This window comes from Leguminivora glycinivorella, chromosome 27, assembly GCF_023078275.1.
Source record: "Leguminivora glycinivorella isolate SPB_JAAS2020 chromosome 27, LegGlyc_1.1, whole genome shotgun sequence".
Classification (NCBI taxonomy): Eukaryota; Metazoa; Arthropoda; class Insecta; order Lepidoptera; family Tortricidae; genus Leguminivora; species Leguminivora glycinivorella.
Window position 1 is genome coordinate 7,232,432 of NC_062997.1, and position 13,642 is coordinate 7,246,073.

The following is a 13,642-nucleotide window of genomic DNA, read 5'->3' on the forward strand; positions in this document are numbered from 1 at the left end:
GTCAAGGACCAGCACCTGCTGAAGCCGCCCATCGCCATGCAGAGCCAAGGTAGGTCCGACTGGCCCGCGTCTCCCCGCGTGACACCACTCCAGTGTCAACTAGCCCGCCGCTCCCCGCGTGGCACCACTTCAGCGTCAAGGACCAGCACCTGCTGAAGCCGCCCATCGCCATGCAGAGCCAAGGTAGGTCCGACTGGCCCGCGTCTCCCCGCGTGACACCACTCCAGTGTCAACTAGCCCGCCGCTCCCCGCGTGGCACCACTTCAGCGTCAAGGACCAGCACCTGCTGAAGCCTGCCATCAAAATTAGAAATGTTTAAAAAAGGCCCGTACTACCGATGTATACTTATAGCAAATAAACTGCCCGAAATTATAATTAATGAAAAAGAAGACAAAGTATTTAAAAGCAAACTAAAGGACTTACTCATCAAAAAATGCTATTACTCTATAGACGAGTATCTAGAAGACGAATCTTTAGCCAAATAAATAATTAATAATTTAATTTATATTCAATATAATTACATACCTACTTAAGGCCTGCGAATCTATTAAAGTTGCTCTGTACATGAGAAATTAAATATAAATAGTTTAAAATATTACCAATAATAATTGTAGATAAAAATAAAATAAAAAATCAGTTGAATTGAGAACCTCCTCCTTTTTTGAAGTCGTTTGATAAATAATTATTGAATATAATGCAATTATAAAATGTACTAAAACTATATAAAACCAGCTTAGCCTTATGCTTTAAGCATAAGTGGTAAATGCGAATAATAATTGTAATTTTTATGAATGTACCTGCACTTCCTAGCTGTAATTTAGTTTTAAGGAATACTTGCTGTGCCCTAACAGGGTTCATGTGTGAACTTACCTTATTGTAACACCTGCTTGTACCACATGATTATTATGCAATAAATTATGAATTATGAATTATGAATAAGCCGCCCATCGCCATGCAGAGCCAAGGTAGGTCCGACTGGCCCGCGTCTCCCCGCGTGACACCACTCCAGTGTCAACTAGCCCGCCGCTCCCCGCGTGGCACCACTTCAGCGTCAAGGACCAGCACCTGCTGAAGCCGCCCATCGCCATGCAGAGCCAAGGTAGGTCCGACTGGCCCGCGTCTCCCCGCGTGACACCACTCCAGTGTCAACTAGCCCGCCGCTCCCCGCGTGGCACCACTCCAGTGTCAACTAGCCCGCCGCTCCCCGCGTGGCACCACTTCAGCGTCAAGGACCAGCACCTGCTGAAACCGCCCATCGCCATGCAGAGCCAAGGTAGGTCCGACTGGCCCGCGTCTCCCCGCGTGACACCACTCCAGTGTCAACTAGCCCGCCGCTCCCCGCGTGGCACCCTCCAGTGTCAAAGACCAGCATCTAATTACCCCCTACGATCCTAATATCCTCCCGCTGTTCAGGAGCTTCTTGACCATCTCCATGTATCTGATTATGAGGCTCGTGGGTAGCTCTCTAAAAATTATTCAGTACCAGCAGGGTTAGCACATGATTGCCTCGAGATGGACTACCCGTCCTTATGTCATTAATACAGTTAGAAGAAAACGTGTCATCTATCTCGCGGCGACATACTCTCGCATCAATCATGTGCTAGGCCTATCATATCTCACTCATACAAGCATGGTACGCGTTCACCTACACGAGCTTAGACTGTGTGCTAGGAACGCGCCTCTTTCATATCGTCACTACTTTGAAAAAATCTCGTATCTCACGCTGCTTCTCAAAGTTAAAACGCAGTAAGTCTATATGCATTCCGTACGTACTTACTACAATTTTCTTTTCATTGACAGACGAAGATACAAGTTATTTAAAAGTAGTGACGATATATTTGATCGCCAATGTCCGAGATGTGGTCATAGTGTCCCATAGTTAACGTTACATGTGTTTGTTGCAGCGTCCACGTTCGGGCGGCGCGCGTCCGACGGCGGCGCGCACGTGCCGCGCGGCCGCGAGCGCGCCTGCTGCCACAGCGCGCCGCCGCACCACGTGAGTGCTACCGATAACTAGACAACCACTGCTGGAATAACTCGCCCCCGCCACCGACCCTATAAAAAACACAAAAAACTGGAGAAAAATCACACACACATCATCATCCTCCTTGCGTTATCCCGGCATTTGCCACGGCTCGTGGGAGGCTGGGGTCCGCTTTGGGTTCTTACGAAAGCGACAGCCATCTGACCTTCCAACCCGAAGGGTAACTAGGCCATAGGCGGATAGTACACTATCATATGTTTATCATAGAAATATGATCGCAGGTCTGTATGCTTCCCTTTTTCTTCAAAAAGGACGGCATGTTTCCTATGATCATATTTATATGATAAACATATGAAAGTGGGCTATCGGCCTTATTGGGATTAGTCCGGTTTCCTCACGATGTTTTCCTTCACCGAAAAGCGACTGGCAAATATCAAATGACATTTCGCACATAAGTTCTGAAAAACTTATTGGTACGAGCCGGGGATCGAACCCGCGACCTCCGGATTGAAAGACGCACGTTCTTGCCGCTAGGCCACCAGCGCTCATTTGTACAAAGGCGAAATTATCCCATTTAGGGATTAGTTCAGTAAGTACTACAGATAACTGGCACACTACTGCTGGAATAACTTGCCACCACCGCTGATCCATAACAAAATCTTTACAAGCTTTCATTGAACTTGTTCTGCTAATATGTATGAAAAAGAGTTTAAATTGAATGTTTTAATTGACAGGTGTCGGACAGTGGGGCGCCCGCGCCGCAAGAAGACGCGGAACAGACAGAAGACATATGCAGGTACAAATCCGTACTATAATCCATACTTATATTATAAATAGGAAAGTGTGTGTGTCTGTTTGTTTGTCCGTCTTTCACGGCAAAACGGAGCGACGAATTGACGTGATTTTTTAAGTGGAGATAGTTGAAGGGATGGAGAGTGACATAGACTACTTTTGTATCTTTCTAACCCCCCACTTCCCCTAAAATGGGAGGATTACATTTACATGAAGCATTCCACAAGTGCGAGCAAAGCCGCGGGCAAAAGTTAGTATCTAGCCACGCGGTAGCGTGCCAAGCCAATATATATTACTTAAATAGATTAAATGAGAAACATAGGAAATGGACGTGACGTAACTCGCGACTTTTACTTGCGCAGGTATATGATGAACCGCGGCAGCAGCAAGCGGCACACGATGGCCACGACCGAGGACGCCGCCAACACCGCCGCCGGGCCCATGGTGAGACACATTACATTCCTGAACTTAATATTACTCTTAGATAGACGATATTGATAGCTCACCGCTGTGTAGCTACAAACATCGCCGTGTCTCTTTTATTCACACGGGAGTGATTATCTTGTGTTCGTTTTTATAGCCGATAGCTCGTAGTTCACTAGCTCCATAGAGGAATAAGCAGGGTTCGAAAATATCCGATATTTATAATAAATATCAACATATCGGATATTTATGATATATATCGGATATATATCAACTTTGATATATGTATATCCATTTTGTATGGAAGGCATAGTATTATTTTGTTGCATTATTTATGAATACAAAAAAGCATAACATTTAGTAGAAAAACAGTAACAAACACAAAAAAAACTATATTTTTAACAATGTCACATTTTTTTAAATCATTTTTGTATTGCAATATTTATAAACAAATGATAAATATCGGATATTTATATCCATTGATATATATCGTCGAACCCCGGTTGATATGGGTTCGAATCCCGGTAAGGGCATTTATTTGTGTGATGAGCACAGATATTTGTTCCTGAGTCATGGATGTTTTCTATGTATATAAGTATGTATTTATCTATTTAAGTATGTATATCGTCGCTTAGCACCCATAGTAAAAGCTTTGCTTAGTTTGGGGCGAAGTTGATCTGTGTAAGGTGTCCGGTGTCCGGTAATTAATGGACAACCTCTTATCCACCAAGAGGGCACCTTATACTGGTCCAGAAAACCGACATTAAGGTTTAGTAAAAGTCGCCTGGTTTTCGAGATTTTCACACTTTTTAAAAATTTAGGTAGTATTAAAATTTTAAAAAGTGTGAAAATCTCGAAAACCAGGCGACTTTTACTAAACCTAAAAGTCGATTTTCTGGACCAGTATAAGGTGCCCTCTTGGTGGTTAAAAGGTTGTCCATTAATTACCGTGCACCCTGTATATATCTTGATATATATCCATTGATATCTATCCTCGAACCCTGTAAGTAAGGGAAGTGTAGTGTGTTACACGTATGTTTGACCCCCAGCCCTCCACGTCGCCGGCGTCGTCGGCCAACATGCGCGTGCGCCGCACCGGCCTGCTCACCGTCACGGAGCGCCCGCCCGGTAAGACGAGCGCGGCTTGGTACCCACAACTAGACTGCCATCCCACCACGTTGATCACCAACTTGTTTACTACAACTATTGATGTTTAGTAAAGAGGTCCCTGATTGTTATCAAGGAGTTCGAAGTAATATACAAATAATTTTGAGCTTTAACAATGAGTAATGAAATAGAAGTTTATTGCCATATTTTATGTTAGACTATTTTTACCCCTTTATTCATTAATAAGTTACAGAACTGCGGGTGTAGCACACTAGTTGGATAAACTTTATCGCTTCGGTGCGTCCCTATCGCACTTACTAATAATGGGAAAAGGACGGCCTGACGTTATATCGTTTATCACGCCACCGTGCTTGCCTGCCTGGTTAGTTAAAAAGTGTTTTGTCCCCTTCTGTCTTGCTGACTTATGTTTTTGTGAGAAAGGGACAAACACTTTTTAACTATTAGTGTAGTAACTTTTTTATGAATAAGAGGATTAATCTTTTTCTTCTTCCTAGTGTTATCCAGGCATTTTGCCACAGCTCGAGAACCGCGAGATCCTTGAAAACTGATCCTAATTAAGATTTGGCGTAGATAATACTTTGTTTAATGTCGATTCTGACTCGTATTTTTTTCTGTTGGATGCTCGAAAATATTGAATCAGGAGTAAGTTTTTATGTCTAAGAAAATTGTGTATTAACAAGATTTACCTGGAAACGTGGTACGCAAAGTATAAAATAGGAATGAATAATAATGTGGCAACCAACTTCGATTTCTTGTACCTATCTTCCCATATACGAAAAGATTCATGACATGCGCCATACGTCGTGGGATGCTAGACTATACACTTCAATTGATATTGTAATATATGGTACTTTTGTCTGTTGTCTAGTTGTGTTGTTTGACAGTTTTTTGTAGTTATTGCTTGAATTATTTTGCTGTTTTGAGTATTTTAGGACTTTTAATGTAAATATTGTAATTACCTTAAAAGTCAAGATGTATTCTTGTTTTTTTTTTATTATCAAACTGAATATCAACAAAAATATTGATATATGATTTGTCATATTTTTAGGCTAGCAGAAAAAAAAACTAATGTATTTTAAATATTTTAATACAATTACAGATGTAGTGCGAAAAGATTTTCCTTCGTATTGTTACGGAAACGCACGAACGCGTCACGCTAGTTCAGTGTTCACTGACAAATATCAAGGAAAAAACCCCCGACCGCGACGTAGTAGACCGATTTTCATGAAACATGGCTAAGAACACTCCCGACTTACGCAGCTTTCAGACATAAAAATTAAATCCAAATCGGTTCATCCTTTCGGGAGCTACGATGCCACAGACAGACAGACACACATACACAGACAGACAGTCGTTCTTGCATCGGGGGTTAAAAAGCTTTTTGCACTCCATTTGTAGAGATTAGTTATCGTGCTAGCCTTTTTGAGAAATTGATTATTATTCAATCAAGTATTAGTCATGTTTTTGATAATTCAGTCTGATATTCATTTCATAGTCGTCTGTAGAATATTAGATTAATTTTCTACCTTAAATTAGAAAGTCTTAGTCGAATTTGTTATTTACAAATAATATTTCATAGACGGCTAATTTTCGCATGGCTGCCATTTTATTTATATTAATTGGCTAAACCCACTTGTAGTAATAAGCCCAGAGTTAGTGATGGAGGTGGAAGCTCGCATGAAGCGGAACTACCTCCCCCCCTCCATGGGGCAGTACCCGCCCCCCGGGTACCACAGCCCGCCGCGCCCCGCCCCCCCCCGAGCCCGCGCCCAAACCCGGCTCCATCACCTCCGGCACTCCGATCACGCCGCAACTCTCCAACTACACGAACCAAGGGTCGATAGTGAGCGGGACGCCAGTCCCCACCCTCGAGTACAACTACAGCTTCATACCGGGCTCCATAACCAGCGGGACGCCCGTCGCCTACCAGAGCCAAGCGACCAACACCGCGCCGCAAGCGCAGTACACTCAGCCGCACAATAACCGCCAGAGAAAGTACTCGGGCCCGCAGCGAGTCAAGTTGCAGCTGTTGGCCACTGTACAGGAGAACATGGGTAAATATCTGTTTCTGTTGTCGGTGCGGTGGCGGTTTAAACTCGAACGAGTCTTAAAATGTGCCTGGAATTTCAAATTTAATAATTGACAACGTTTCATATTTTTGAGTACTATTTTTAGGGTTCCGTAGTCAACTAGGAACCCTTATAGTTTCGCCATGTCTGTCTGTCCGTCCGTCCGTCCGTCCGTCCGTCCGTCCGTCCGTCCGCGGATAATCTCAGTAACCGTAAGCACTAGAAAGCTGAAATTTGGTACCAATATGTATATCAATCACGCCAACAAAGTGCAAAAATAAAAAATGGAAAAAAATGTTTTATTAGGGTATCCCCCCTACATGTAAAGTGGGGGCTGATATTTTTTTTCATTCCAACCCCAACGTGTGATATATTGTTGGATAGGTATTTAAAAATTAATAAGGGTTTACTAAGATCGTTTTTTGATAATATTAATATTTTCGGAAATAATCGCTGATAAAGGAAAAAAAAGTGCGTCCCCCCCCCTCTAACTTTTGAACCATATGTTTAAAAAATTTGAAAAAAATCACAAAAGTAGAACTTTATAAAGACTTTCTAGGAAAATTGTTTTTAACTTGATAGGTTCAGTAGTTTTTGAGAAAAATACGAAAAACTACGGAACCCTACACTGAGCGTGGCCCGACACGCTCTTGGCCGGTTTTTATTGTTTGGTTTGAAAGATCTCAATATTAAATTAACAAAAAATAAAACCGCCTTCAAAAATAAGCGCGTTACAAAACACGGAGAAACTAAAAAGCAAAAAATAATAAACCTTTGAATTCAGATTTCTTATCGTATTGCAATAATCTAAACATCCAAATTATAAACAAATCAATTATTTTTGCAGTCGGTACCAGACCTGTTCGTCGCCTTGCTATTGCCTGTTTGCCCCACCCAACCATACGCAGGCTGGCACCGACTCCAAAAATAATTGATTTGTTTATAATTTGGATGTTTAGATTATTGCAATACGATAAGAAATCTGAATTCAAAGGTTTATTATTTTTTGCTTTTTAGTTTCTCCGTGTTTTGTAACGCGCTTATTTTTGAAGGCGGTTTTATTTTTTGTTAAAAAGTTTATTTATTTGTTGATTTTTAGTGGTTCCTATTGATATTATACGTATCAGTCCGAATACATGTACACTAGTGAAAGAATTATCCTTTAACTCCTAACCATTGAGGAGTTGACCTTCCATCATCAGCTCAGCCACATAAAATTATTACCATCAGGCGTAAATACTGGTTTACCTTTGAAAAATACACTAAAAACATTACATGTGCCTATAACATTTGAAGAGTTCCCTCGATTTCTCCAGGATCCCATCATCAGACCTTGACTTGGTGCCAATGGGACCATCTCGGGGTTATACCCGTTCGATCAAAAAAAAAATTTGAAAATCGGTCCACAATTCTCGGAGATATCGAGGAACATACATACAAAAAAAAAAAAACATTCAGTCGAATTGAGAACCTCCTCCTTTTTTGAAGTCGGTTAAAAATCATTTCTAAAAAAAAGTTTTAACAGTCAGCTTAAACAGTCCGGTATGTCTGACTGTCAATTGTCACTGTCAACCAATAAAAAAAATAGTAATAGTGAATGACTACGAGCCATAGACTAAGCCATGAATTTTTTAATAGCTTTGCTACGAATGGTGATAAGTGTCACTCTCAAACTCAAGTGACATACCAAGTGGAAATTTTTTTGGTTATACATAGTGGCAACTCGGAATCAGCTATGTGACGTCACTTCCGCTTTAAACTATTTTTAAGAATTTTTACTAAGAATACGGAAAAAAAAATAAAAAGAATTATTTATGTGATCTACAGGCGTATATCTCGAAACGGTTTCGATTTAGGGACATTGAAAATTTTGAAACGTTGTCAATTATACCTGTTATATCGATTTTATTTATTTTGAAAATACGAAAAGATAATCTGAATTAAGATTTTTTTACTTCGCGGCCGATTTCTTCGGTATTTGGAAACTTAATCGAAATTGTAAGTGTATTTAAGTTTTTCTTAAAATTTTCAGGTTGAAAAACGAAAATGTTTATAATAGTATGTAGCACAGTTTTGGCACAGTAGCTAGATGTGTGTGTGTGTCTAGTGTTTGCATTAGTGTGTGTGCACGTTTGTAAAGTCACAAGTTTATTTAATTTTTCGCTTTTAACTAGCTTATTTCATGGCGATTGATTATTTTAAATAGTTTTTTGATTTAAACTGTTTTATCCGAAAATATTTCTTACAAATTAGAGAAAAAATTAAAAAGCTGTTTATAGTGCCTATTTATTCCTACCCTAGTTTCTTTAATATATGTACCATAAAATATTTTCGGATATACCACTTATTAGGTTTTATATTTTAGATTATTGAAGCAGTATTTTTAACATTACCTGATTTTTGTGGTGTTACAAAGAACTACTAATGTTCAAATAGTGTCATACACATTAGTTTCACCGTAACTTAACTGCCTCTAAAATGATATGTTTTAGTAACCATATAATATAATCATTTCATGATTAGTAAATATTCATTTAAAATTAAAAATTGCAATTAATAATTTTTAATTAAATGGTAAACGAAAATAAAGGACAAAAAACAAGAGATAAAAAAATGGTCCCAAAGTTTTTTTTATTATTTTGCATACTTTCCACTTTGTAACCGCTAACTGTTTGAGATGGTAACGAAGTGGAAAAAATAAAATTGCAATCAATAATTTTTAATTAAATGACAAACGAAAATAAAGGACAAAAAAACAAGAGATAAAAAATAATCCCAAAGTTTTTTTTTATATTTTGTATACTTTCCACTTTGTAACCGCTAACTGTTTGAGATGGTAACGAAGTGGAAAAAATAAATTTGGGACGCCTTTTTACCTAGTAGGATAGAAATAGGGTTCGTGATTCTGAGTAGGATAAACAATAAACATTCATTTAAAAAAATATTGTTTTATGTCTTTTCGCGAAAATGCCCATTGGCAGAGACTCATTGAGCCCATTGGTCCATTGAGAGAGAGTTATAGTCCTACTCTATACAATAATGTGTGTGTGTGTGTGTGTGTAGCTCGCGAGCACGCCGAGCGCTACTCGCCCGTGCGGCGCGCCGAGTGCTCGCCGCCACGCGCCGCGCACGACCTCGCGTCCGCCCGGCTCGAGTACCAGCAGCTGCAGGTGTGTGTGTGTGTGTGTGTGTGTGTGTAGCTCGCGAACACGCCGAGCGCTACTCGCCCGTGAGTATAGTGACTACAGGTGACCAGCAACTACAGGTGAGTACAGTGTTTGTAGCACGCGAGACGGTACTCAGCGCTACTCGCTCTTTCGAGCCGCTATGGAAACAGAATTTTGTCTAAAGAACGCTGCGAACAACGTAACGTTAGTGTTTGGGGTTAAAATGTTGGTTTGTGTATGTAGCGAAGGTTTACGAAAAGAGGTTTATGAACGGAGAGTTGGGATTTGAAGACAGGCGAACGAATGGCCAACTCAGAAGTACCCGAAACCGACGAGCGTGTATGAGGAACGTAATGGAAGCGAGTTAAGTGGTAGCGATTTGTCAGGATCGTAGCAGAGAAACAGAAAATCGCTCGTAACTTGTTTATTAATGTCGGCGTATGTGTTTCAGCGTGGCCTGGAGCGGCGCGGCGCGGGGGCGGGCGCGGGGGCGTCGCCGCCGCACGACGTGCGCCTGCACACGCCCGCCGCCTCCATGCCCAGTGAGTGCACACCCCTTACACACCGTTACACATCCCTACACACTCCTACACATCCTACTTGTAGTGTTAAACGGGACTTCAATAATTGCGTCTACACTTACGCTTAGCTATATTTGGCCTTCATGCCCAGTGAATACACACCTCTCATATTTTTGTAAAAGTACACATCCCTACAGGCTCCTACACACCCTTACATATTCCTACAAGCTCATACACACCCCTAATACATCCTCCTTATCACCCCTACACACTCTTATACCCCTACACACTCCTACACGCCCTTACACACTCCTACACCCTCCTATACTCCCTTACACAATCCTACAAACCCCTACACACTCCTGAACACTCCTACACACCCTTGTATTTTTTTTTTCACCATTTTTTATATTAAATTTAAAGTAGCTTTTAAATTTTGTTAAATCCGTATTAGTTATTGTAATGTTGACATGTAAAAGTGCCCCGGTGGCCTACTTACTGAATAAATGTTTTTGATTTTGATCTTGTAGTATTAAACGGGACTGAATCGCGTATTAATTTCGTAGAAAATCAGCGCCGGCTACATGGCTGGCTAGCATCATGCTGCGTTGGGTCCGTTTCATGATGAACACTTGCGTAATTTTGTTCTACGTGTTATTATAACCCCGTGACCTTCAAATCAAGGGTGAACAGGTATCTTCTGGGCGAGCTCACTCCATCGTAGGTCTTTGGCTAGTCTGTGGTCAAGAGTAAGCCCATTCATAATTAAAAAATATATGTGAAAACTTATACATGTGAAAATAGTGTTCGTGTAAAACAACCTGACATCAAACATACCGGTCGTCAAAAACCTCCAAAAAGATCCTTCCAAGTGTGAGAATAAAGATTGATGAATGTGCTGCAGACTCGCCGGTCCACGGAGCGTCCCCGCCCGCGCTGGAGCTGTCCTCGCTGCCGGAGCCCGAGCTGCCGCACATGCTGCTCACACAGGTACTGCAGGTTGACTGGGAGAGATCCCTCCAGGACCCGCGCTGAGCTGCCGCACATGCTGCTCACACAGGTACGCTGGAGCACTGCAGGTTGACTGGGAGAGATCCTGTACGGAGGCCAGTAGAATCCGAGAGAGACCGAAGATTGCAGGTTCGAGCCCTGTCACGGTCGCCATGTACGGAGGGCGTTGGGAAGGATATGAATAAAACCAATATGTCTCTAGTTGAAGTGTGTTCGCTACAAGGCACGGTTATATAGAGTAGGTACATGCTCGTAAGGTAAGGTATCCTTTTAGTATATTACCTTAAGTTGACCGCTAGAAAAGTATTACTACGGGATAGGAATGGAATCGTTTGATTCCATTCGTTCATTAAAATGTATGTGAAAATAAAAACAAAATATTTTTTCATACAAATCTGATGGGAAACGTTTGTTTTTGGTCCCATACAAGCTTTTGATCCTTGATGTGAATGGGATCGAATGGCGTCAAAAAAAATTTGTGAAAAATGACCTTTTTCTCGCATTCTGTATGTTTTTTCTAAAATTTGTAACCGCAACCTTCTCAGACCGTTTTCGCGTAGCCGCACGTTATCTGGTAGCTGTCCTCACTGACCCGCTATCAAAATACACCCTGTACAATGAATCTCATCAGTACGACTCTAATAATTTTTTTGGTTTTATTCCTCCATATGTATGATCTAAATTATTGTTTAACTTTATCTTTTATTTATTCTCCGCGTGTGAAAGAAAACTAGTGTATGTGGACACAAATGTGACGTAAACGTGTGTGATCGCAGGACTTGGCGCTGAGGCTGGGGCTGAAGTACGGCGGGGAGTACGCGCCGCCCCCCGCCCCGCCCGGCTCCCCGCTCCGACAGATCACCGAGGGGCTCAGCTACCTGCACACCGGCTCCATCACCAGAGGTGAGAGACACACGCGCGCACACACACACTCACACACACAGGCTCCCCGCTCCGCCAGATCACCGAGGGGCTCAGCTACCTGCACACCGGCTCCATCACCAGAGGTGAGAGACACACGCGCGCACACACACACTCACACACACAGGCTCCCCGCTCCGCCAGATCACCGAGGGGCTCAGCTACCTGCACACCGGCACCATCACCAGAGGTGACACACACACACACACCGGCTCCCCGCTCCGCCAGATCACCGAGGGGCTCAGCACACACCTCCTTACTAGCAATTTTAACACTCGTAACACACACTTTTACCGCTCCAAAAAGTCATAAATATTGCACAAAAAATCTTGATCCGTGCTGCGCGAGGCCGCACTGGCAGGATCGTCATGTGATGTGGGTGAGGTGTGGGACACACTCCACCGGCTCCATCGGATTTGATTTGTTGTTTGGACATTTTCAGAATTTGGGATCGCCCAATTAGCGTAAGTTGTTAACAAAATTAACTCGCCATCAGTTTTGTGACGACAATTAAGCATAATATCGATCTAAAAATTTACTTTTTTTACATTCTGAATGTAGATTATCGCTTAAACTGTATGTAATTAACACAGAAACCATATTTTTATTGAAATTTAATGCTTAGTTATCGTCACAAAACTGACAGTGAGTTAATTTTTGTTAACAACTTACGGTAATGAGGAGGCACGCTGACATTTTATCCCGCCAGGCGGCGCCTGTGCCAGTGTCTAGGCATGTCACTGTCATTCATATGTGAGAGAAAGAAAACAAATATTATCTTCTCGCTCTCACGTATGAAATTCTTTATCTGTGCAATGGACTAATAGGGTGGCGCCATCTGTCATAACATTCGAGTGTGCCTCCTCATGGGGGTCCCAAATAGTGAAAATGGCCGTTAGTAGTATAATGTCGTATAGTGATGAAGCCGACAGGAGACGTGACCGTGTGATGTCGGCAGGCACGCCGCAGGCGACGGCGACGCCGCTGGACCTGCGGCACGCCGCGGCCGGCGCGGGCGACGCGGACGCCGCGCACATGCTGCCGCCGCTGCATCCACACCACCACGTGCACAGGTATCCATGTCTCAACGCCGCTCTACACACGGGCCCAACCGTTGGCCCAACCCTTGGACCAGCCCCTTGGGGCACTTGGCCGTATGTTGGCAGTTGGCGCCACTGGTGCCGGGTTTTTGTCTACACATCAAAGAGTATTAGAGCACATGGCCAACTTTGTTCACACGTTGGCGCCTCATTTAGTTGGTCGTCATCCAGACGGACTGCAGTGAAATTTAATATTTGCCGACCGAGTGGACCGATTTTCATGAAACATGACTAAGATAATGAACACTTCCGATTAACTCACCTTTCAAACAAAAAGACCCAAAATTTAAATCGATTCATCCGTTCGGGAGCTACGATGCCACAGACAGAGACGCCGACAGACAGACAGACACGTCAAACTTATAACACCCCGTCGTTTTTGCGTCGGGGGTTAAAAAGATAAATGTCCTTATCATACATACATACAATACATACAATCACGCCTGTATCCCATAAAGGGGTAGGCAGAGCACATGAAACTACTAAAGCTTCAGTACCACTCTTGGCAAGTAAGGGGTTGAAAGAA

At 42.4% G+C, this 13,642-nt stretch overlaps 1 protein-coding gene across 1 annotated transcript in view; it reads left to right on the forward strand.

The window, feature by feature from the left end:
• The window catches only part of LOC125240230, a 63,256-nt gene that overhangs the window by 46,177 nt on the left and 3,437 nt on the right, over positions 1-13,642 (forward strand). Inside the window, 11 exon segments of the mRNA XM_048148056.1 lie at positions 1,905-1,996; positions 2,719-2,780; positions 3,139-3,220; positions 4,249-4,327; positions 5,967-6,381; positions 8,429-8,454; positions 9,460-9,566; positions 10,015-10,105; positions 10,989-11,074; positions 11,872-11,998; positions 12,975-13,089. Coding sequence (XP_048004013.1) covers positions 1,905-1,996; positions 2,719-2,780; positions 3,139-3,220; positions 4,249-4,327; positions 5,967-6,381; positions 8,429-8,454; positions 9,460-9,566; positions 10,015-10,105; positions 10,989-11,074; positions 11,872-11,998; positions 12,975-13,089 — 1,282 coding nt within the window.